Source organism: Solea senegalensis, unplaced genomic scaffold, assembly GCF_019176455.1.
Source record: "Solea senegalensis isolate Sse05_10M unplaced genomic scaffold, IFAPA_SoseM_1 scf7180000015120, whole genome shotgun sequence".
Classification (NCBI taxonomy): domain Eukaryota; kingdom Metazoa; phylum Chordata; class Actinopteri; order Pleuronectiformes; family Soleidae; genus Solea; species Solea senegalensis.
The window spans coordinates 90,034-114,310 of NW_025321229.1; the positions used below are offsets into that span (position 1 = coordinate 90,034).

At 44.2% G+C, this 24,277-nt stretch overlaps 2 protein-coding genes across 2 annotated transcripts; one reads left to right on the forward strand and one right to left on the reverse strand.

Annotated features, from left to right (window-relative positions):
* Nucleotides 1–1,702: 1,702 nt before the first annotated feature.
* Nucleotides 1,703–3,379, reverse strand: LOC122761966 (protein C3orf33-like). The gene is made up of 5 exons (XM_044017164.1): nt 3,260–3,379; nt 2,699–2,758; nt 2,457–2,622; nt 2,196–2,359; nt 1,703–2,107 (listed from the first exon to the last, which is right to left on the reverse strand). Exons 1-5 carry the CDS (start codon nt 3,377–3,379, stop codon nt 1,859–1,861), a joined length of 759 nt encoding a protein of 252 aa, XP_043873099.1. The 3' UTR covers nt 1,703–1,858.
* Nucleotides 3,380–4,661: 1,282 nt separating this feature from the next.
* LOC122761963 (mediator of RNA polymerase II transcription subunit 13-like) lies at nt 4,662–23,252 on the forward strand. Its single transcript, XM_044017156.1, has 30 exons — nt 4,662–5,431; nt 6,817–7,051; nt 7,777–7,945; nt 10,168–10,313; nt 10,385–10,582; nt 10,865–11,059; nt 11,155–11,311; nt 11,401–11,508; nt 11,634–12,344; nt 12,429–12,645; nt 12,772–12,802; nt 12,891–13,012; nt 13,119–13,203; nt 13,284–13,480; nt 13,556–13,755; nt 14,208–15,097; nt 15,184–15,351; nt 15,438–15,661; nt 15,773–15,968; nt 16,052–16,400; nt 16,863–17,079; nt 17,707–17,898; nt 17,992–18,215; nt 18,295–18,437; nt 20,378–20,536; nt 20,630–20,812; nt 20,908–21,053; nt 21,536–21,700; nt 22,238–22,338; nt 23,119–23,252. The coding sequence occupies exons 1-30, from the start codon at nt 5,366–5,368 to the stop codon at nt 23,249–23,251; spliced, it is 6,327 nt and encodes a 2,108-aa protein (XP_043873091.1). The 5' UTR covers nt 4,662–5,365; the 3' UTR covers nt 23,252.
* The last annotated feature ends 1,025 nt before the right edge of the window (nt 23,253–24,277 follow it).

Here is a 24,277-nt window from a genome sequence, read left to right on the forward strand (position 1 = left end):
CTCCTCAAATGAACACATGAAGCAGAACTGAACCAGAACTGAACCAGAACTTTACAGTCTGAATCACTGAGTGTAGTAACACACAAACAAACAGACAGACAAATTAAAGGAAGATGACAAACATGAAAGAGAGTGATGAGTTTTTTAGTTGTTGAGAATAAACAGAGTGAAGATGACATCATGCACTTATTCATCCGTCCATCTGGTTTCACAGGTGCACGTGTGTGACTGGTTACTATGTACAGTTTCCTAACAACAGCTGAGAGTGACTCAGCACTTTGTCACTTTATCAAAGTCACAGAAACAAAGTCACTCACTTCAGTGTGAGAGGATGAATCCACGTCTCCTCAGTAATCCCCTCACTGTGAACGTCTGAAAAACTGCTGCACATGGTCAACTCCACTGCTCTGTCTCTGAGTGAATGAGTGAGTGAGTGAATGAGTGAGTGAGTGAGTGAGTGAGTGATACTCTGGTCCCACTGATGCTGCTGTGGGACCAGAGTATGAGGGAAAGGCTGGAGTGGATTTCAGAGCGGATTTCAGAGGAACAATTAGAAAGTGTATTATTGATCATGTTTCCAGACTAAAGGTGCAGTTACACTAACAATCTAAATCTATATAATTAAATGATGTCATGTTCAGAATGACTTCAGAAGCAGAAACATTTTTTGTTTTGTTTTTTTATGATGAATTTTATTTTCCTGACTTTCTTTATTCCGTCTCTGTCTCTGTGATTGTTTACATTGTAACGTTTGTATATATATATATGTATATATATATATATATATATATATATATATATATATACATTTACATATATAGATATATAAACAAAAGTTTATGTAAGAAAATGAAAGTTTGTAAAGAGTGCATGTGCAGCGTCACAGTGGCATACACAGGCCTGGCATAGGTACTGCAGCACTCACAGTGATTTTGTGAGGGACAGAAACCTGAGCCATGTTTTCCCTCTCTCTCTCTGTGACAGTTTAAACTGTGGCTCTAAATGCACTTATATTTTAAATCAGTCGACCAATCAGAGCAGCCGAGGCTCAAACTCTCACTGCTGACATTTACACAACAAAAGAGACGCTCGTCCATTCATCAGCTGCTCTCTCACTTTGACTCCTCCTACTCTGCTTTTGTGCTCACAACCAAAGAATCCCCTTTAGCCCCTCTGCCCCCCCACACACTCTCTCTCCTCCTTCAACACTAATCTGCTTCAAACTCTTCTCTGCAGTGAAACATGCTGCAGACACACACACACGCGCCTGCACACACTCACACACACAGACACGCACACACAGCATGTATGGATCCCATGGGGTTTGAGGCCAATAAAGAGACTTTGGCTCTTTGTATTTCACATTTGGTGTTTCTATGGCAACAGTGATTTTAGAGTGGGGGCAAGTGGACCCCCCATCACCCCCCCCAAAAACACCCACACACACATTTACATACCCTGCCCCCATCACACACACAAACATTACAATATTTATATTGTGTAAAAATTAATTATTACTTGATTGATTTTAATGTCTACACTGTTGATTATTATAGACGTTATTATTGCATACTGTCATACTGTGTACATATACAGTATATGCTGTAACTGTATGTGTATATACATGTATATATATATATACATATATATGTATGTTTGTTACTTTGTTTTTCATAAAGAAAATGGACTTTGATGAACATAATAAATTATTTACATCAAATCAGTTTTATTGCCTGAGCTGTGGCACGTGACACTTTGATTCATGTGTCCATAAATGAGGATTCATGTGTCCATAAATGAGGATTCATGTGTCCATAAATGAGGATTCATGTGTCCATAAATGAGGACTCATGAAGGTTTATTTTTTAAAGACGCTCCTCATCAGTCTGAACGCTGGACTGTCTCTGACCGCATTGGCGGCTCTTTCCCATAGGCTGTCCTCCTTCCACAGGCCCCGCCCCTTCCTCTCTGCGCTGACCTCTGCCCTGTGCAGTCGTCTGTGGAGACGCCAGTAGAAGCGAGAGTCGGGCAGAAGTGAAACTGGAGCGGTCCGAGCCAGACCAAGTCTGAGGAGCTGTTCATTTACACAGCGGCTCCACATCCACCCCTGCTGGACAACAGAGGCATTACATGTGTCAGAATAGAGTAATAGAATAATATTCACACATTTACAGTTGGATGAATGAAAGTCTCACTCTGCTCTGAGACAGCAGACAGTGCAGGACGTCGTCTTCACAGCTGATCAGCTTCAGCCAGACAGTGTGAGCAGGAACCAGGTTCTGCTGCAGCCACGTCCTTCCCTCTGTGGTTACGTCCACTCCTGCCAGACGCACCAGCAGCAGAGATGAGGAGGACGCACCTGAGGACGAGCAAAGACACAGAGAAGACAACGTTCTAATGATGATGTGAATCTAAAATTTGTTTGTTGTAGTTGAATAAAGTGAGTAAAAGTTGACCCTGATGTGTCTTTGAAAGTAAAGGTGAGAGCACAGGAACATGAATGGGAACATGTTCCACTTTGACTCCTCCTTCTTCTGTGACAGAGTGAACTTTCCCTCGAAGGCTGACGTTTCTCTCAATGAAACGAGCAGGAATCTCAGACGCTGACTTAAATTTGGTCGTCTGAAGAAGAAGAAGGAGAATGATGATTTATAGAAATCTAGACGTGAGTGTATGATGTCATCAGTCAGCGACTCACTAGTTTGATGCTTCTGCCTATGAGGACGACACCAGCAATCACAAGACCAGTGCTGATGTTCTGTGAGACACATGAGAGACATGAGAGAGACATGAGAGACACATTTTTAGAATATAAAGTGCATTACAAATAAAATGTATTATTATTATTATTATGACATGACATGAGAGACACATGAGAAAAACATGAGAGACACATGACAGAGACATGAGAGACACATGACAGAGACATGAGAAAAACATGAGACACATGACAGAGACATGAGAGACACATGACAGAGACATGAGAGAGACATGAGAAAAACATGAGAGAAGTGAGTATTATTAGTAGTATGAGTATTATTAACAGTAACATGAGTATTATTAACAGTAACATGAGTATTATTAACATTAGCATGAGTATTATTAACAGTAACATGAGTATTATTAACATTAGCGTGAGTATTATTAACATTAACGTGAGTATTATTAACATTAACGGGAGTATTATTAACATTAGCGTGAGTATTATTAGCATTAACGTGAGTATTATTAAATCCTTGTCATGTTTTTTTCTTCTTACCCGAACAACCGTTAAATTGTCATCAACAAACTGTGAGACGACAGAAACCACGTTCACGGTCTGTGTCTCTCTTACTTCTCTGTCTCTCTCTCTTCTCGGTCTCTCTGAACTGTCCGGCATGTTGTTGACATATTTGTCGCCCCGCCCCCGTGGGGAGGAGCCTACTGGAGGCTGAGTGCCTGTGCTGCTGTGGCGCGCCGCCGTGTGGTTCGGCGTAGTTATGACAGGATGTTTTCTAACCGCAGCTTCACTTTAGAAAGTGTGATTTTTCAGCATGTGCATGAATATTGTTTTTGGTTTTACTCACGGTTCATTTTTAAAACCCACGGTTATAGAATAATCTTCACTAGATTATATTAAACATATTCACAAAAATGTCATATTTGACAGACACAAGAGGACAGACACAAGGGGACAAACACAGGAAGACAGGCGCAGGGGGACAGACACAGGGGGACAGGTGCATGGGGACAGACACAGGGGGACAAACACAGGGGGACAGAAGCAGAGGGACATATACATTGGAGATGAGAGGATGAGACTGTGGAGATGAAGATGAGAGGATGAGACTGAGGAGATGAGAGGATGAGACTGAGGCAATGGAGATGAGAGGATGAGACTGAGGCAATGAAGATGAGAGGGTGAGACTTATTATTTATAACATGTTTGAATCAAACTGAGTCTTCATCATCACCATCATCTTCGTCATCATTAACATTCTTTAACATCATCACCATCATCATCATCATCTTCTTCTTCATCATTAACATTCTTTAACATTACATTTATCATCATCTTCATCATTATTATTAACATTCTTTATCATCATATTCATAATTGTCTTCATCATCATCTTCATCATCATCATTAACATTCTTTAACATTATATTCATCATTGACATCATCTTCATCATTGACATCATCATCATCATCATCTTCATCATTAACATTCTTTAACATTACATTTATCATCATATTCATAATTGTCTTCATCATCATCTTCATCATTAACATTCTTTAACATTATATTCATCATTGACATCATCATCATCATCACCATCATCATCCTCATCTTCATCATGAACATTCTTTAACATTACATTTATCATCATATTCATAATTGTCTTCATCCTCATCTTCATCATCATCATTAACATTCTTTAACATTATATTCATCATTGACATCATCTTCATCATTGACATCATCATCATCACCATCATCATCCTCATCATCATCATTAACATTAACATAAACATTCTTTAACATCATCTTCATCATCACCACCACCATCATCATCATCAGACCTTTCTTCTTGTAAACTGTGAAGTCATGGAGCTTCTTGGAGCTGATGACGTCAGCCCATCGCCACTAGCGGACCAATGAGAGAGCAGAGGCAGAGTTGTCCTCCCGGCCGCCATTAAAGAATTCAATCCCTGAAGTGAAAGAATGGAAGTGTGCAGGATCCATGGATCTCACTGAGGACGGAACAAGATGAGGAGCCGCGCTCTCTCGGTCTTTCGTCCGTTTCCACGGTGGTTTTGAGGAGATGACGCAGCTTTTTGACGCTTTCACTCAACAGGAGCCGCTGTGGCGGAGTATTTGATGAAGCTAACAGGCTAGCGTTGGAGCAGCTCTGCTATGTTAGCTTGTGTGCTAACAGGCTAGATCAGGGGGAGGGGAGCTCGGCTAGCTGCCGTTAGCATTAGCACAGCAGGGACTGGCCGTGTTTTCTTACTTTTTAAACTCGTGTTTTATTTGATCGTGGATTTGACTTGACCGTTTTTCGGGTGGACGTCCGTGTGTACGGGTCATGTGAGCGGTGACTCTATCACGGTAGAGTGATGTAGCAGCAGGCTAGCTAGTAGCCTCATCAGACAATACATTTCAAACAGGATTGATGAATCCAGCAGTTACGAGCTGCTAACGGTAGCTTAGCTTAGCCGCCAGGCTAGCGCCGGGCACAGGCTGTGTCTCGGTTGACTCGCCGTAGCGCGGTGCAGCTAACGAGCTGCTCGGCGCTTTTCCTGGACATAAACCACCGCAGCTTCTGCTCCTCGATGCTGATTGAGATCATGGACTTCAGCGCTTCAAGGCCGCATTGAAGGATGAGTTCGTGCTTTGTGGCTAACGGGGCCAGTTTGGAGGACTGCCACTCCAACCTCTTTTGCCTGGTGAGACTCTGCGCTAGCAGCGTTAGCTTAGCTCCAGCACTCCGAGGCCATAAAACCAGTTTTTGGTTCATCAGGCAACAAGCTGGTCATGAACGTGAAGGCATCAGGCCTGTGACTAACACCACTTTAATCACAGTGATGTTCATAAACACATCGTTGTGTTGTGTGTGTGCGCTGAACTGTAACTGCTGCACAGACATATTCATGTCCTGCACAGACGGCGATATTCTCTATGTACTATGTATATATGTACACGAGCATCATCCACTCAACTTTAATTATAGTACAAATAATAATGATTGTAAACCATATGAGTGCTGAAATGCACCTCTTACACCAGTGTTATTTGTGTAAATGTATCCTGTTCATGTTTACAAGTAACATCACTGTCATCCACTTCTAACTCACACATCTGTGCTGCACATGTATTAATATGGTGTTATGTAATAATAACAAACAGCACAGTCGTTATTTGGCCTACTTTAACCTTTTAAGTTTATTATATTTGTAAATATTTGTTTGGACACTTGCACAAATACAGATTTGTCCTACACACTGTGTGACAGATTTAACAAACTTAGTTACAATATTTAAGTGTGTGTGTAGACTAGTGGGCAGCAACTGGGCCAAAACGAACCCATCAGCATTAATATCCGGCCTGGTAGATGAAAAAATCAAGATTTTTTTATAAATAGTTTGCTTTTCTTGACAAAAATGACAGTCGTGCAGATTAGAAAAGAGCCTTTATTCTGATAAAAAGATGAACTACAGATTGACTTGTAGTGATGTGGGCTGTGATGATGCTTATGTCTCCTCAGTTGTAGAATGTGATTGAAACAAGTTGATTTTCAGCATGTTGTCATGGTGTAAACAACAGAACCAGATGAATCGCACTCTTAAGTGTTACGTGATTATTTGTATCTGACATTCTTGGCTTTCATGATCTTTGATTATTTCGTGTTAATCAGTATGTCATTTCAAGTTACAGTTCTGTTGGTTAGTCATTAGATGTGAATCACAGCAGCGATCCAAAAAACTACTATCTTTCTACTATCTAAGATGGTTGCAGTGGTCGTCTCATGTTGGATCCACAACTAAAGAAGTCACTGATTGTTTGACATTGGTCTTGTTTTATATTACTTGTTCACTGTGATAGACTGAACTTGTTAAGCTCTTGTTAATACGAGCTCAGTAAACTGTTGCATGACAAATGTTTTCACATTTAATTGTGATGTGACTCACAAAAACAAACCCCTGTTTCAGCTTTTTGTTATTGTGTGATTTTTTTTTTTTAATATGACACAAACATCATCTCATAGTTCCCCGTAGATACTGTATGTGTGTTTGGAGGTCTTGATTCTCACCGTGTTCTCCTCCTCCTTCAGGCCGATTTGACTGGAATAAAATGGAGGCGTTTCGTGTGGCAGGGACCCACGTCTTCACCCATCCTGTTCCCTGTGACTGAAGAGGACCCCATCCTGTGCAGCTTCAGTCGCTGCCTGGCGGCAGACGTGCTGAGTGTGTGGAGAAGACACCACACGCCGGGTCGCAGAGAGCTCTGGCTTTTCTGGTGGGGGGACGACCCCAGTTTTGCCGAGCTAATCCATAATGAGCTCTCAAGTGAGTGATTGCAACATCTCCGTCTTTGATTTATAATATCAGAGTTGTCACATACAGACATGTGAAAATCATGTACGAGGCTGAGTCGTCAGTAAATGTGTGTTGATGGTTGAGTACGTTGGAACGCTGGAGGTTTCAGGTGCGTTGTTCAGCTGCTGTGGACTCAGAGACGTCTCTGTCGACTGTTATCAGCTGCAGGAAATACCTGTAATTTAAATGAAACAGATTTGTAACTGAACTGCTTCAACACACTGTTCATCACAGTTACCTGAGGAACAGTTTTTTCCTGGTTAGGTATTCATGGATTTAAATCAGGAATTCTGTCTTTTGAATATTTTGAGACTCATATCCATGAAGTTTCTTCATCATTGCATCCAAACAGGTGTGTGGACAGCAACATGAACGTGAATCACAACAGCTAAACTGTACGACAGCCTATTCAGACTTAAACAATCAAAGATCATGAAATGACTGGAGATTTTATGAAATGACTTTAAAAAATAAAATAAAAGTTCCTTTATGTCATACAATGTCGGGCTAATGTGGACGAGCGGTGTTTCCAGAACAGTCAGTGCTTATTTTATATGAAAACTGTCTTCTAAGGTTGGTCAGGTTATTCTGTTACTGATATGAATGATACGATGGTCATGAGCCAGTTTTCTTGATCATTAAAGAGTTTTTTTTATCTGTTTAAAGTAACATTTGAATGCATGTGGTGTTTCCAGGTGAGGAGGATGGAGAGTGGGAGAGCGGCCTGTCCTACGAGTGTCGGACGCTTCTGTTTAAAGCCATCCACAACCTGCTGGAGCGCTGCCTCATGAACCGAGGCTTTGTCCGCATCGGGAAGTGGTTTGTTAAGCCGTACCAGAAGGACGAGAAGACCATTAATAAAAGGTACGTTCCTGCTTCTGAACAACAGACCAAAAGTTATCCGACATGTTTTAACTCGACAAATGGTGAGGTCAAAGGTTATTTCTGAGGTTGTACCTGGTCTTGCTGTAACAGTGAAGGCCACCTGACTCTGACTTTAATCTTAACTGATTGTGGTTTTGTCGTCGTGAGGCTGCTGTTGTGTTGCTTTTGTGGTTTTTAAGTCTTCAGCTCCAGTTGAAACAGCTCCTGATTTTTGAAGGCAACGTTCTGAGTTAGAAAAGCAGCGCAGGTGCTGAGGATTTATAAAATAATGTGCACATGCTGTGAACATTTGTTAGCATTTGATGTTGGATTATTAATCCAGATTAGCAGCAGGTAAAGGTTGTGATTATGTGTAAAGAGCTGGATCCACAATGACTTAATTTAGAACCTTAAAACAGAATGATGAAGACATGATTCAGGTCAAGTGACTGATGAACACTCATCAAACAGAAGAGTTGTGTTTAAAGATTCATGTTGAATTTCCTGAGAAACGCAGCTTGTCTCTGTGGATTTAAGGTGGAAATCTAGGAATGAGCTGTTGTCATCTTTATGCTCCTGTAAAAGTTTGTGGAAATCTGACTTTTAACTCATGTAAAGCTTGTTGAACAGGAGCCACAGTGATTGGTCTCTCAGCTCCTGCTTCTCTGAGAAAATTAAATCACATATAACAACATGGTGGAGTATGACAGGGTTATTGTTTTTTGATCACATTATTATGTGAAAATAGAATGAAATAAAAAAGAAAAATTAATTCAGAATGTTGTAAAATTTAATATCAGGTACTGAATCAACACTTTATTCCACATGTTAATGATCTGTAGCTGCGTGTTTTCCTGTGTTGTTGTAGCTCATACGTGTTTGAACCGTTTCTCTATAATCATCTGTGCTGTCCTGGTGTAAACTTGTGTTTTTGCAGCATCTTTGTCTCAGGTGTGTGTGTGAGAGCGCTGTTGCATCACATTCTGTCTCACTGTTGTTGAGCTTCTGTTGTCACAGTCAGACTGTGTGTGTGTGTGTGTGTGTGTGTGTGTGAGTGTGTGTGTGTCTCTGGCTGGTAAACAGGACAGTCTTTGGAAAATGCTGAGTGTGCACTGTGGTTTTACAGCAACCATGTCAACAAGCACTATTTTAGTGCGTTTAGCAGCCTGGTTTCCCAGAAGTGGCAAGAAAATAAAGATGATATTGTTTGAACATTTGTGGGCTAAATGAATCCTTCACTGTTATTTCTGTGTTTCTGTGCACGTTTATATTTTCCCTTATTCCTCAATGTCACTGTTTATCGCAGTATAATTGTTTAGCTGATTCTGCAAATATCCAAACAGAATCAATAAAGAATGCAACTTATTTTAATAATTGATTAATCTGTTGATTAAGAGGTGTGAAGAAAACGGATTCATGATAATATGTTGCTTTAGTAATAATCATCTTTGTTTGAGTTTCTCATCACTGCTTTACATGTGTTAGCATCTCTGTATGTTTGTTGCTTGTTTCTAAATTATACTCGGCAGAACTTACTCTATTAACTGAATCCACTGTGTTTGATTCACAAAAGTCAGAAAAGTTAATAAAAAATATTGATCAGTGTTTGTCAAACGTCTTTGTTTTGGTCCACAAACCAAAATGATTCAGTTTGAACAATTTCTTTGTTTTTATGGAGTAAAGGAAGCAGAAAATATTCACATTTAAGAAGCTGAAAAATTACAAAAAACTCCATCTGATATTTAAAAAACAAACCGATTATCGAAATAGTCTTCTATAAAATGAAACAGTGTTCTTAAGCACATGTTTATTTTACTGGCTCATGCTGCCGCTGTTAGCGACATTAGCAGTTGTCTAATCTAACATCCTATATGTTTACCTGGAAACTGCGACAAACAATGCTCACAACAGGAAGTGGGCGTGTCTTGCACACAGGCCTAAAATTATCAACCAGAATATTTCCCACATTGAGATTGTTTTGTTGCTGGTGCACAACATGTGATCCAGGTGTTAGTCCGCACTGAGCGTCTGTGCTGAGCGTCTGTGCTGAGCGTCTGTGCTGAGTGTCTGGAAGCTCCTGTTGTCACCTGAAAACATCTTTTACAAACATTTCTGCACAGATGAATTGTTCAGAAACATAAATGGGTTGAGTTCGTTGTTATTGTTTAAAACCTGCTTCCAGTCACATACTGATCATCACTCTCTGTTGTCTCGTCTCACAGCGAACACCTGTCTTGTGCGTTCAACTTCTTCGTACATGGCGACAGTAACGTGTGCACGAGTGTGGAGATAGCTCAGCATCAGCCTCTTCAGTGGCTGAACGAGGAGCATCTCAGCCTCGCCCAGCAAAGTTCCGCCCCCTTACAAGGTAACATCACAAACAGGGAACGCTGTCTGCTGGATTTAACAAAGGTGCTAATGCGTATTTTGTCTGTGCAGTCATCCTGAGCCCGTACGGTTTAAACGGGACCCTCACTGGTCAGGCTTTTAAGATGTCCGACCATCCCACTCAGAAACTCATCGAAGAGTGGAGGCAGTTCTATCCCATCAGCCCCAGTCGCAGGGAGGTGCAGGAAGACAAGATGGAGGACACGGATTGGGAGGACGACTCCCTCGCAGCTGTGGAGGTCCTCGTCGGTAAGACCTGTTCATTATTTAAGGGAAACATTGATGACTTGAGCATTTTTCTTTAGTTTGAGAGGCAGAAAAATGAAATGAAGTATAATTCTATATTTTGTTATAGATATGCAAACACATGAAAATATCTTCATTATTTGTCCAATTAAAATGTTTTAAATTCCGTCATTACTAGTTTCACAGATGTTTGTCGGGTTTACGTGTTTGTTTGTGTGTGTTGTTGTTGTTGTTGTTGTTGTTGTTGTTGTAAATATGAAGCTAAATAAATGACTGTGCTTCCAGCGGGGGTGAGGATGGTGTATCCGTCGTGTCTGGTGCTCCTCCCTCTGTCCGACCTTCCCGCTGTGGCTCCTCAAGGCTCGACCAACACCTTAGGAAGCCTTTGTGGAGCTCAGCAGGTCCAGGCCGCTCACAGAGACCCCGCCATGTCCTCCGTCACTCTGACTCCTCCCACATCACCAGAGGAGGCTCAGACTGGTGAGAACTGCAGCTCCATGTTGTGTCATCATCATCAGGCTGTTATTTCTCCATGATCGTGCGCTGACGCTGTGGAATCTTCTGTTTCCTCACAGATTATCAGCTCGCTCAGCGCTGGCTCAAGTTGTCGTCTTCATCTGATGGTTACAGCTCCAACAACAGCCTTCATGGGGGTAAAATCCCTCGCAGGCTGGTCAGCAGCATGGTGGAGTCTGTGTGGCAGGAATATAACATAAACCGCACAGGGAACAAGTATGAGAAGCTTCGTCTTCAGAGTGATCTGTGAAAGACTCCCTCCCCGTCTGACTGATCAAATGTTTCTCTGTCCTTTTCTTTCTCAGGAGGAAGTTCACGTCCTTGACAAACGGGACCTGTGACGAGGAGTCGGACAAAACTGGACTTTGGGATTTTGTGGAGTCGACTCACCGGCCGCACTGCAACTGTTCAAGGTTTGCGGAAACTCGCGTATTAACCAGTGATTTTATTTGGGATGGCACGGTAGCACTTTTACATTTTTATCTAATTAATGTCGACTCACCCAGAGTTTTCATCGTGAACTTTGTTTGTCTCACAGACATAAGAATCAGAAGCAGCGATCCAGCAGCACCTCAGGACACCTGCCTTCATCAGGACAACCTGCTCCACCAGCACCTAAACACAAGCTGGGCGAGAAGCTGGAGAAGAGTGAGAAGCAGCAGAAGAGGCCACAGACGCCTTTTCATCACCGCAACTCAGTCAGTGAGGATCAATCTCTGGAGCCGCAGACACAGAGGCTCTGTCTCAGATCACAGGAGGAGGGATCGTATCCCAGTTTACACCACGTGGACACGGCGCCTCCCAAAGCTCCAACGCTCCACAGCCACGGCCCTCCTGCTGACCTGGTGGGTTCTCCTCCTCCCCCTCCTCTCAGCCCTCACCCCTGCGATCACAGCGAAGGCGACATGTCTTCAGGTGGTATAAAGAACTCGTCCACGCCAATACACCAACCTTTCTACCCTCCGTCAGTGGAGCCATGTCTGCTCCCGCAGAAGAGCTCGTCTGAGGAGCCTCCGCTGGAGAACATGCCTCTGCCTTTCCCGTCAGCTTACAGCGAAACCCTGGAACCTACCGTCTTTGTAGGTTCAGCCATCAACCCTCATGCAGATTCTACCCACAATCCCTGGAAGTATTTCAAGCTGCCCAGGAAGAAGGCGTCCACCTTCCTGACGCCTCAGCTGCCTGTGGATAAAAGTCGAGATGATTCTGGGGGAAGTGGAGGAACGGAACGCGTCATATCTGTAACTGAGTAAGCGCTCCTGACTCTTCCTCACCTGCAGATGTAGCTGCTTCTTTCTTCAGTATGTGAACATCTACATTTCTCTCCCTCCAGGTCCATGTCGGCCTCTTTACAGCCTTTGAAGGTTTCCCAGGAGCTGGTAAAGACCTACGCCCAGAGGAGAAACAGCCATCTGTCCTCCGCCACAGGAGACGAAGAGCACAGCGAAGAGCCAGATCCTTACGCCTTTGAAGAGGGAGATGATGAGTTCAGCCTTTCAGACAAGAAGGAAAAGGCCGGTGCTGAAAGAGACGGCAACAAAAAACACAAGGTGAGCGTTTCCGACCACAAATATCAAATCTTTGTTGTGCTGTACACAAAACTGCAGTGTTTGATTTTGCTGAAAACAACAACCACCACAGACTTGCGTTAAAATAATTTCCCTCTTTTCACTCAGGTGGATGAAGGGAGTGGAACTTCAGCAGACGGTGAGAAAGGCTTCTGCTCTGTCATTTGAAATGTTTTGAGCTTTTTCTGATCTTTTTCTGCTGCTTCTGTCTGTGTCCTGTGGTGCAGATGGTCAGGGTCCATCAGGCAGCAAACCCTCTGCCTCCACCAGCCTCATCCACGAGAACGACCTGGCAGTTTCCTACAGCGACCTGGATAAAATTTTTAATTCAGATGAAGATGAGTTAGCGGTAATTGCATTTATGTCTCTTCTGCTCATGTGGACTGAAAAAGCTGTTGAAAGATAAACATAGAAAGTGTTTTGGGTAAATCATTGTCTTCCTCTCGTCTGCACAGCCTGGATCAAAAAGAGCTGGAGCAGAGGACAAGTTTGGCTGTAAAGAAAATAAACCCACCACGTTGGACTCTTTGTCTTCCATAAGTAAGGACACTGAAACACTGGTCATCAGCTGGACATGGTCATGTTTTTAAGAAAAGAACTCATGTGATGTTTGTGTGCAGGCTCAGCAGACCTGCACCAGATGTTTCCCACCCCGCCCTCGCTGGAGCAGCAGGGTTATTCTCCCATGAACTCTGGGAGTAAAGACAGTCTGGAAGCAGGAGCCGGTCTCACTCTGCTCGACGGCAGTCAGCTCAACACTCACTTCAAGATGGAAGTAGAGGAGGGATTCTGCAGCCCGAAGCCATCTGAGATAAAGGTAGAACAAACCTGTTCACATCACATGTGTCTTTTCATCTGTCTTCACATATTAAGCGTTGTCTTTGTTTCTCAGGACTTTTCCTTTGTGTACAAGCCGGAAACGTGTCAGTCGTTCATCGGCTGCTCCATGTACGCTCCTCTGAAGACGCTGCCCAGCCAGTGTCTGCTACCTGTCAAACTGCCCGACGAGTGCGTGTACACGCCGAGCTGGACTCTGGGAAAGATGGACCTGATTCCACCAGTGACCAACGTCAACCTCCTCACCAAAGACAGGTCAGAGTGTAACATTTAGAAAACAGGCAGGTGCTCACGTCTGTGAGCAGCAGCAGCAGGATTTATTTTTTTTGTTTATCATAAAAGAAAAACTGATGATTGAGGTGAAAGACTGCTTTAAAACTGTTTCAGTTCTTTGTTCTTTCAAATTAAAACAAAAACCATTAATTTCTTCAACTCTGTGTCAGAATATAAACTAGTTTGGGAGCAAGCTATGAACATTCATTAAATACAAATAAATGTATACAAATAAATTGAATTGAATTACCACCGTTAAACTTTGTGGAGTCTTGGATTTAATTTGGTTGCAGTTTATAGTCGTGGGTCACAGTTGAAAGAGGAACGTTAGTTTCATCATTTATTTTTAATTATTTCAAGGAGTTCATAAAAAATGTCTCAGAAACAAAGTGAAGTCCAGTGCTGACCTGTCTGTCTGTGTGTGTGTGTGACAGTAACGTGCCCAGTGTGGAGCCAGACTACAGTCAGACCTACACGCCTCAGACTCACACACCCTTCATGTCCAGCAGTGCTCCGCCCAGTAACAGCGGCGCCGGCATCCTGCCCTCTCCCGCCACACCACGCTTCTCTGTGCCCACGCCACGCACGCCACGGACTCCACGCACTCCCCGCGGCCCGTCCAGCGTCCAGGGCTCGCTCAAGTACGACAACTCTGACCTTTACTCGCCCGCCTCCACGCCCTCCACCTGCCGACCCCTCAGCTCCGTGGAGCCGGCCACCGTTCCCTCCATCCCCGAAGCTCACAGTCTCTATGTCACCCTCATCCTGTCGGAGTCCGTCATGAACCTCTACAAAGACTGTAACTTTGACAGCTGCTGCGTGTGTGTCTGCAACATGAACATCCGAGGAGCAGACGTGGGAGTTTACCTCAAAGACAACGGAGAGGCCCAGTACCCGTGCACCTGCGGCTTCAGCGCCGTCGCCAACCGCCGCTTCGGTCAGATGGCCGGACTCTTCCTGGAGGATGAACTGGAGGTGGTGGGACGAGGCTCGGACGCCAGTCGAGACACAGAGAGGTGTTTCGAAGAGCTTCGAGCTTCCACGTCGCACAAGCCCGGCAGCCTGAAGGAGAAACCTCCAGATGAGCTGATCCTCCTGCTGCAAGACCAGTGCACCAACCCGTTCGCACCTATGGCAGGTGTGGAATATCCCAAACCAAGCTCCGCCCCCAGCTCATTTGTGAGGGTAGAAGAGAGAGACTGTTATAACGACTGCTACATGGCGCTGGAGCACGGCCGACAGTTCATGGACAACATGTCGGGAGGAAAAGTGGACGAAGCACTCGTGAAGAGCACGTGTCTTCATCAGTGGCCAAAATGCAAATGTACGTCTTTGTCTTTTCAAAGCTTTTCCGTTTCCAACGTTAAACAAAGTCAAGTTAATGCACGTTTTCTGTTTCTCTTCATGCAGCAGCAGACATGAGTAAACTCTTCTCTCAGGACGTCCTGCGTGTCCTGCTGTCCCTCCAGCCTGTGCTGCAGGACACCATCCAGAAGAAGAGGAGTGTCCGCTCCTGGGGCGTTCAAGGACCTCTCACCTGGCAACAGTTCCATAAAATGGCTGGCAGGGGCTCGTATGGTCAGCGTGTGCTTTTGATTTGGTGATTGCTTTTCAAATATTGTGGACAAAGACAAAGTTTTGACCTCTTTTCTTTGTCTCCACAGGCACAGACGAGTCTCCGGAGCCTCTGCCCATCCCAACCTTTCTGGTGGGTTATGAGTATGACTTTGTGGTGCTGTCTCCGTTCGGCTTGCCTTACTGGGAGAAGCTTCTCCTGGATCCTTTTGGCTCCCAGAGAGATGTGGGCTATGTCGTCATCTGCCCAGAAAATGAGTCTCTTCTCCGCGGGGCCAAGGTTTTCTTCAAAGATCTGTGTGCGATGTATGAGGTATGAACCTGGCTCTGAACCCTGAACCCTGAACCCTGAACCCTGAACTCCTCCTCCTTGTCCTGACATGCCCCCCCTCACACTGGTCTTTTGGTAAATGTCTCTCCACAGGCTTGCCAGCTGGGACAGCACAGACCGATCTGTAAGAATCACCCCGATGGAATTTTGAAGGTTGGCAGCTCAGAAGGCCGGAGTCTGACAGAGCAACCGCTCAGTGACTGGTTTCTGAAGATGTCATCCAGAGATGGAAACAACGAAGCCTTTAATAAGCTCAAACTTTTTGCTCAAGTCTGTCGCTATGATCTAGGTAACATGTTTACACCGTCACAACTCCAAAGAGACTGTGCTGTTAAAAAATGATGATTGACCTTTTCCACTGTGACCTCTCAGCTCCGTACCTGTCAGAACAGTCTTTGGACAGCTCCCTCTTGTCCCAGCGCTGCCCCCCTGTGGTCTCCTCGCAGACCTGCAGCTCCTCCAGCACCACCTCAGGACCTCAGAGCACCAACACTACCAGCTCCGGCTCCGGCTCTGCCCAGCCGGCCCAGGTCGGCAGCACCGGCCCTTCCTCCGCCTCTCAGACTGTGGGAGGAGTGACCTCAGCCAAGCCCAGCTCCTACTCACCGTTTGGATCGTCGGCTCTGCAGAGCAGCTCGTCTCAGAACGGACCACAGTCCAATCAGCAGGGAGCAGAGAATGGACCTCCAGCCAATCAGACGTCCACAGAGGCGCCAGAGAGGTACGTTTATGCAGCGGTTTATTAAATCTTTCTTCTAATCTCACTTGGTAACTGTACGAAGGTGAGTTTGAGTTCTTAATTACAATTTTCAACTATTGATGTGTGACAGTCAAGTTCATGTGGTCAAACATGATGTACATCTTAGTTTCCATCTTAGAAACCTGATTAATGATGTATTAATCTTCTGTTTACTTTTTTGGATGAACGGTTAATGTTTGACACATCACAAAATAAAAGCAGACTTTTGTGTTTTCATGTTCCACTGAGCAAAGAAACCACTCTCTCATTAATTCCAGCCAAATTTAAGATCAAGTATAAATTAACATAATAGAATGTTCTGTCATTTTCAAGATTCAAAGACTTTTATTGTCAGTTTTCTCACTGTACAGGACGTACAGAGAAATGGAAATACCGTTTCTCCCCTCAGTGCGTGAGTTTGTGCTTTAATGTTTTTCTTCACAGCACAATGGAGCGAGACAAAGTGGGCAAACCCACAGACGGAGAGTCTCACGCCGTGTCCTTCCCTCCCGCCATTGTGGTTTACATCGTGGATCCGTTCAGTTATGAAGATGCAGACAGAGAAGTCCACTCCAGCAGCTTCACTCTGGCTCTGCTGCGCTGTTACATGGAGATGCTGCACTTCCTGCCTCCTCACATCAGGAACGCTGTCTCTGTTCAGGTCTGTGACACGCGCACGCGCACACACACACACACACACAAACTGCTGACACGAAGATTGAAGTCATCACAACAGAGCACAGCAGAGTCCACAGGGAGGAGCCAATGAGCAGGAGACACAAAGAACCCAGTCATAATTATTATTGATAACAATAATTATCCATTATGATATCACATTATTACACTGAAGAGATTCAGATCACATTCATCATTTATCTTCACTGTGACTTAAAACTACTTCCTTCCTCTGGTTTTTATAATATCTGATTTAAATATAAGTTACAGTTTGTCTCAAACATGAAAGAACATTTTAAATCACTGATAAATCTTCATTATGAGTTCATCGGTCCATTGTTTTTGTCCACGAAGCAAAGGAAACATGGAGGAGACATGTCATTTAAGAAGCTGAAATCAGAGAAACATTGAGAATATTTTATTATTATTATTATTATTATTATTATTATTGTTATTAGTATTATTATTATTATTGTTGTTGTTATTGCAGCTCCGGCACTGATTTAAAATAAAATGAATATTTCCACAGCTTTTTTTATTGTTGGAATGACTTCCATGTATTTGACATTTATTGGTTCATAAATTCATGTTTGTTTTTATTTGTTGCTCTCAGATTGTTCCCTGCCAGTATTTGTTGCAGCCAGTGCACAGCGGGGGGCGCCACCTCTACGGTCAGCACCTCAAGTCTCTGGCCTTCTCCGTGTTCACGCAGTGTCGTCGACCTCTGCCCAACTCCACCAACTTCAAAGCTCTGACGGGCTTCGGTCCAGGCCTGGCCATCGACATGGCTCTGAAGAATCCTGAGGTAAGCGTGCACGGTTACCTGTCAGTAACTAACTTAACTTAGCTGGTGTTGTCTCTGGTTAACTCTGTTGTTTTGTCTTTGTCCTGCATGCAGAGACCAGAGTGTCTCCGTCTCTACACGCCTCCCTTCATCTTGGCTCCGGTCAAAGACAAACAGACAGAGCTTGGGGAAACGTTTGGCGAAGCGTCGCAGAAATATAACGTGCTGTTTGTGGGCTACTGTCTGTCACATGACCAGCGCTGGCTGCTGGCGTCCTGCACTGACCAGCACGGAGAGCTGCTGGAAACCTGCATCATCAGCATCGATGTTCCCAACAGGTGAGAACACGGAGCTGCAGAGACAGATCTGAGTCTGAGGCTGTTTGTTTACCACTGTTCTTGTTGTTGTTTATTTCAGAGCGCGCAGGAAAAAGGCTTCAGCCAGACGCCTGGGTCTGCAGAAACTGTGGGAGTGGTGTCTCGGCCTGGTGCAGGTGACATCACTGCCGTGGAGGGTGGTGATTGGACGGCTCGGGAGGATGGGACACGGCGAGCTGAGAGGTACGCGCCCACACACACGCACACACACACTCCCTGACTGGCGCCCTCTACAGCTATTATTGTTTGTATTTATTTATTTTGAAGAATGAAGAAAATTCATATTTACATCTAGTGTGACACGAGTATGAAAAATATGATGATTAATAAGAAACAATGTTTGGGAAAAACATACATTTGTGTATATTTACTTAATCATAAATCTCTAAACTGAACAAACCCAGCCTTTTGACTGTGGTTCTGGTCGGATACTAAACCAGAACCACAGTCACTGCTGGTTTACAATAAAAAAAATTAAACTTAAAGGGGACATATTATGCAAAATCAACTTTTTAACCATTTTAATACTGATATTTGGGACTCTGGAGGCCCTACCAGTCGCCAAAGTGTGGAAAAACAATACTCAGACATGTTTTCGTGGTTCCGCTTAGTGTAAGTATAGGCGATAAAACGCTCGATGTTGAATTCCCTGCGCTTATGACATCAGCATGCGCATTTCACCGCGAATGTTACCGCCCCACAAGTAAGTTTACTTCGCAAGCTCCACTTTAGCTCCACCTTGTCCCTGCGAGAGTGCAGGTGAGGGAGGAAGAGCGGTATTATGTCAACGCGGAGGGACAAGTGTGCTGTTTGTGGCTGCACAGTGGAGCACAGTGTTTTACAGAGGATTTTATATATGAAGCTAATGTTCCGGATAAAGTCAGCAAACATGTGTTTGTGTGTTCGCACCACTTCACATCAGACTGCAGCTAGCGGTCGCTGTATTTAGTCAGGGGACGTATTTCACCGACGTACAAACACACAAATTGTTAAGAAAAGATCACACAGAGCTCATAACTGACCATTCTGACACGTCCTAATTAAACATATTTGTTCAGTACGTCCTCCATGACCGGAGCACAGACTCAGTCTGATACAATCACATAAAGCAGGTGGCGATCAGCGGTGCTGCACTCTCTGTGTCACCGCTGATCGCCAGCGGCGAGCTGCCTAAACAGCCCGGAGCACTGTCAGCGGTGGCGATCAGCGGTGCTGCACTCTCTGTGCAGCGGTGCTACACTCTCTGTGTCACCGCTGATCGCCAGCGGCGCGCGGCGAGCTGCCTAAACTGCCCGGAGCACCGGGGCTGGTCAGTGGTGGCGATCAGCGGTGCTGCACTCTCTGTGAAAATCAGTTAGGGGCATAGGGACAGCACCGCTGATCGCCAGCTCGCCGGAGCACCGGGGCTGGTGGTAGGGAGGTCTCCGGAGCACAGTCTCCGGTCTGATACAGCAACATACAGTTTATTCAGCTCGCTGCGTGCCGCTGGCGATCAGCGGGGCTGTTCATAAGTGTTTTTAACTGATTTACAGTTGGACAGTGTTCGGCTCGATCTTTATGTAGGACGTCTCTTCCTGTGACGGCACTCTCGCTGTTTTCTGCGCACGCTGCCATGTTGATATTGTCAGAGAACTAGTGGAGGGAGGGGGAGACGAATAGAGCTGTAAAGCGCTGTAAAGAGGACAAATCAGAAACCCCCTGGAAGAAGTGGGTGTGTGTTTGTCTGTGTCTCATTTGCATATAAAGGGACCATGCACGAAAACCGAGCGTTCTGAAAGGGGTGGGTTTAGCAGGGTTATTGAACTGCTATGATTCTTCATCCTTTTTTTGACCAAAGCATGTCACTGACATGTTCATTAGGACACCAGGGAACTATTTTAATGGGGGAAATAGGGTATAATATGTCCCCTTTAAAGTGACTTTGTTCTGATGGTTCTGTGCTGAAGACTCAACGTTCTGATGGTTCTGTTTTTACCAGAGAACAAATCAACAAAATCACTGTTAATATAAACTCATGTGTTTGTGTTTAAGTTAAGAAAATCTGTTTTTATTCAACACTCAAATCCTGCTGTGTTTCTGATCGTGTGTGTGTGTGTGTGTGTGTGTGTGTGTGTGTCTGTCAGACTGGAGTATTCTGCTGAGCAGAAGGAATCTTCAGTCTCTGAGTAAACGTCTGAAGGAGACATGTAAGATGTGTGGAATCTCTGCTGCTGACACTCCCAGCATCCTCAGCGCTTGTCTGGTTGCCATGGAGCCTCAGGGTTCCTTTGTCATCCTGCCAGGTAAACAACAACAACAACAACAACAAAGAAGATTAAGGATAATCAGTGAGGTTTCAGTGGTGCTGAAGTCTGTTGTCTTCTTCTTGTGTGCAGACTCGGTCTCCACAGGCTCGGTGTTTGGTCGCAGCACCACGCTGAACATGCAAACATCTCAGCTGAACACTCCTCAGGACACGTCCTGCACTCACATCCTGGTGTTTCCCACCTCAGCCATGGTGCAGGTCAACACCAACACCACCGAGCCCATCGACATCAACTTCAACCCCATCAACCCAGGTACAGTTCCTCTGCTGAGGAGACGTCTGTCCAACATCTGCTCACTGAACGTCCTTCAACCACAGTCTGTCTGTGTGTGTGTTCTCTCTGAGCAGACGGATCTGATGGAATGGGTATCTTTGACCTGTTTGACAACGACATGGTGGATCCAGATCTTATCAACATCCTGCCAAACTCTCCCACCACCTCCCCCGTTCACTCGCCCGGCTCCCACTATCACCACGGAGGAGACGGCAGCAAGGTCAGTGTTTAAGAAAATAAAATAAACACAGACACTTTGTTCTTTCACAGTGAAGATGTAAGAAAAAAAGAATTATCATAAACACAGTTCACTGCTGCAGTACCACTGACAGACACAGGGGGAGACAGGGAGCACAACTGTTAAACTGACACAAACAAAATGGAGGAAATGTCTCTTTATGTGGTTTGATGTCAGCCGATTGTGGATGTTAAGCCTCACTAAAGAGAATAAACCAGTGTGTGTTTTTGGCTCCGCCCATGGACACGCCCCTCAGAGTCTCAGTGTGGATTTTTATGACCTTTGTAATCTTTAAAATAAGATAAAACATTAATGTTATGTCTTTATTCATCGTTTATTGGTGAAACAGCGCAAATGTTCATTCATTAAAATAAAGAGGCAGCAGCAGCTTCTGAGGCTGAATCACTTTCACTCATCGTCGTCTCTTCGTTGTCTCTTCGTTGTCTCTTCGTTGTCTCTTCCAGGGCCAGGGTGCAGATCGTATGGAGAGTCATGAAGAAGCTCTGAACATCCTGCAGCAGCCCATGGCTCTGGGGTACTTTGTCTCCACAGCTAAAGCTGGACCACTGCCCGACTGGTTCTGGTCCGCCTGTCCTCAAGCCCAGAACCAGTGTCCTCTCTTCCTCAAGGTACAGAACCAAAGACACAACCGTAGTTCATCTATGAAAACTAAAGACGTTAATCAATCATTTGTTCATTTGATCAGTGTTTGGATTGAGTTTGAATGATTTCTTTGTTTTAAGGAGCAAAGAAAACAGAAAATATTCATATTTAAGAAGCTGGAGTAGAAATGCAGAGTTAACACACACTGGTCACAGTAAAGTATTTTAGTTTGTTAACTGCGCCACCTACTGTTTCATACATAGACTATGCAGGACAAACATGGAGACATCATTAATCACTGTCTCTCTGTCCCGCTGTTTCTCTCGCCACTGTCTCGCTGTCTCTGTCTACTGTCTCTCCGTCTGTCCCTCGGCACAACTCAAGTGCACAGTTTAATTAGTTGGTCATGACATCATAACTCCTCCTCCATGTGGGCAGTCATCATATCATGAGACAAAAGATCATGAGGACAATGATTTGTCCACATCAGTGACAGAGGACGCCGTCATGGACTAAGACGAAACTCCCGTCTCACATGTTGATGTTTGTCTGTTTGTTCTCAGGCTTCTCTGCACCTGCACGTGTCTTCTGTCCAATCAGACGAGCTCCTGCACAGTAAACACTCCCATCCTCTGGACTCCAACCACACCTCTGACGTCCTCAGGTACTCAAGCAAAACCTGGTCCTAGTGAGGCACAACTTCCCTTCTGAGGAACTGGTTAACATTTTGGACTGATTTGAACTGTGGTTATGGTAAAGGTTAGTGTTAGTCATTAACTGGTTAGGACAGAACAGTGGATTTGATGCAGAACAGTATCTTTGATGCAGAACAGTGGCTTTGATGCAGAACAGTGGCTTTAATGTAGAACAGTGGCTTTGATGCAGAACAGTGTCTTTGATGCAGAACAGTGACTGATGCAGAACAGTGGCTTTGATGTAGAGTGACTGATGCAGAACCGGCTTTGATGCAGAACAGTGGCTTTGATGTAGAGTGATGCAGAACAGTGACTGAGATGTAGAGTGACTGATGCAGAACCGTGGCTTTGATACAGAACAGTGACTTTGATGCAGAACAGTGGCTTTGATGTAGAGTGACTGATGCAGAACCGTGGCTTTGATGCAGAACCGTGGCTTTGATGCAGAACCGCGGGCTTTGATGTAGAGTGACTGATGCAGAACAGTGGCTTTGATGCAGTGTCTTTGATGCAGAACAGTGGCTTTGATGTAGTGACTTTGAGGGTTCTGCATCAAAGCCACCATTCTGGCTTTGATGCAGAACCGTGGCTTTGATGCAGAACAGTGGCTTTGATCTAGAGTGACTGATGCAGAACAGTGGCTTTGATGCAGAACAGTGGCTTTGCTGCACAAGAGTGACTTTGATGCAGAACAGTGTAAACGCATGTCCATGTCTTTAAACCTGTGTCCTGTCTGTCCCTCGTCACAGATTTGTCCTGGAACAGTACAACGCCCTCTCCTGGCTGACCTGTGACCCTGCCACTCAGGATCGGCGCTCGTGTTTACCCGTTCACTTCGTGGTTCTGACTCAGATGTACAACTTTATCATGAACATGCTGTGAACGAGTGATGAGACGTGGAAGTGACGTCAGGGCAGAATCGTCCTTTATCTCCTGATGTCCCTGACACCTCACTCACTCACTCATTCACTCACTCACTGAATCATTCAGATGCCAAGAATCCATGTTAGTGTAGACGGACGATGAAGGGACATTGATTAAAGGAGAATAAATTGTCTTTTTAACGACTGTAGATCACAATCTATGAAATTTTATCTTAATGAAATGCCTGCATATATTATTTATTGTAAGTTTTTAAATGTGGAATTTTTAATGCTTATCTTTTTTATGTGTGTGTATATGTGTGTGTGTGTGTGTGTGTATATATACATATATATATCTATATACTGATATATATACATATATGAATATGTGTGTATATATATATATATATATATATATATATGTATATATATATATATGTGTATGTATATATATATATATATATATATATATGTATGTATATGTACATATATATAAGAAATCCTGAGGGTGTGTACATCTCACTGTAAAGGAATCGCTTTAAAAAGTGTCACTCTCTCCACGACCACACGAGGGAGACAAACGCCAGTTCACGTGAATTTGCTGTTGATTGCTTTTAGAATCTTATTTTTTCAGATGGTTCACACGCGAGCTTTTTATGGACAGATGCTGTAAAAATGAAGTGGTGAGGGCATTTTAATCCACTCACTGTGGAGTGGACTCTTTACCTCCGTCTGCTTCAGCTCCGAGTTTCTCGCACACTGAACTCGACGAGCGCTGACGACGAACTCAAAGGTACAAACGGCAGATTCTATATTTTATATAACAGATTTAGGTAACTGTGTGTGTGTGTATATTGTGTATATATATAATTGTGTGCCGCTACTGATGGTGCAGCTTCTGTTTTAGAATTAAAGTCTGTCTCAAACTGAAAGTGACTTTTCATTCATTTAAAACTAAATCATGTTTTATAACCGTCCACCTGCTGACAAACGTCCCCATGTCCAAGTAAAGCTACAGTAGCCGTGTCCCTGTCCAGGGTCTGGA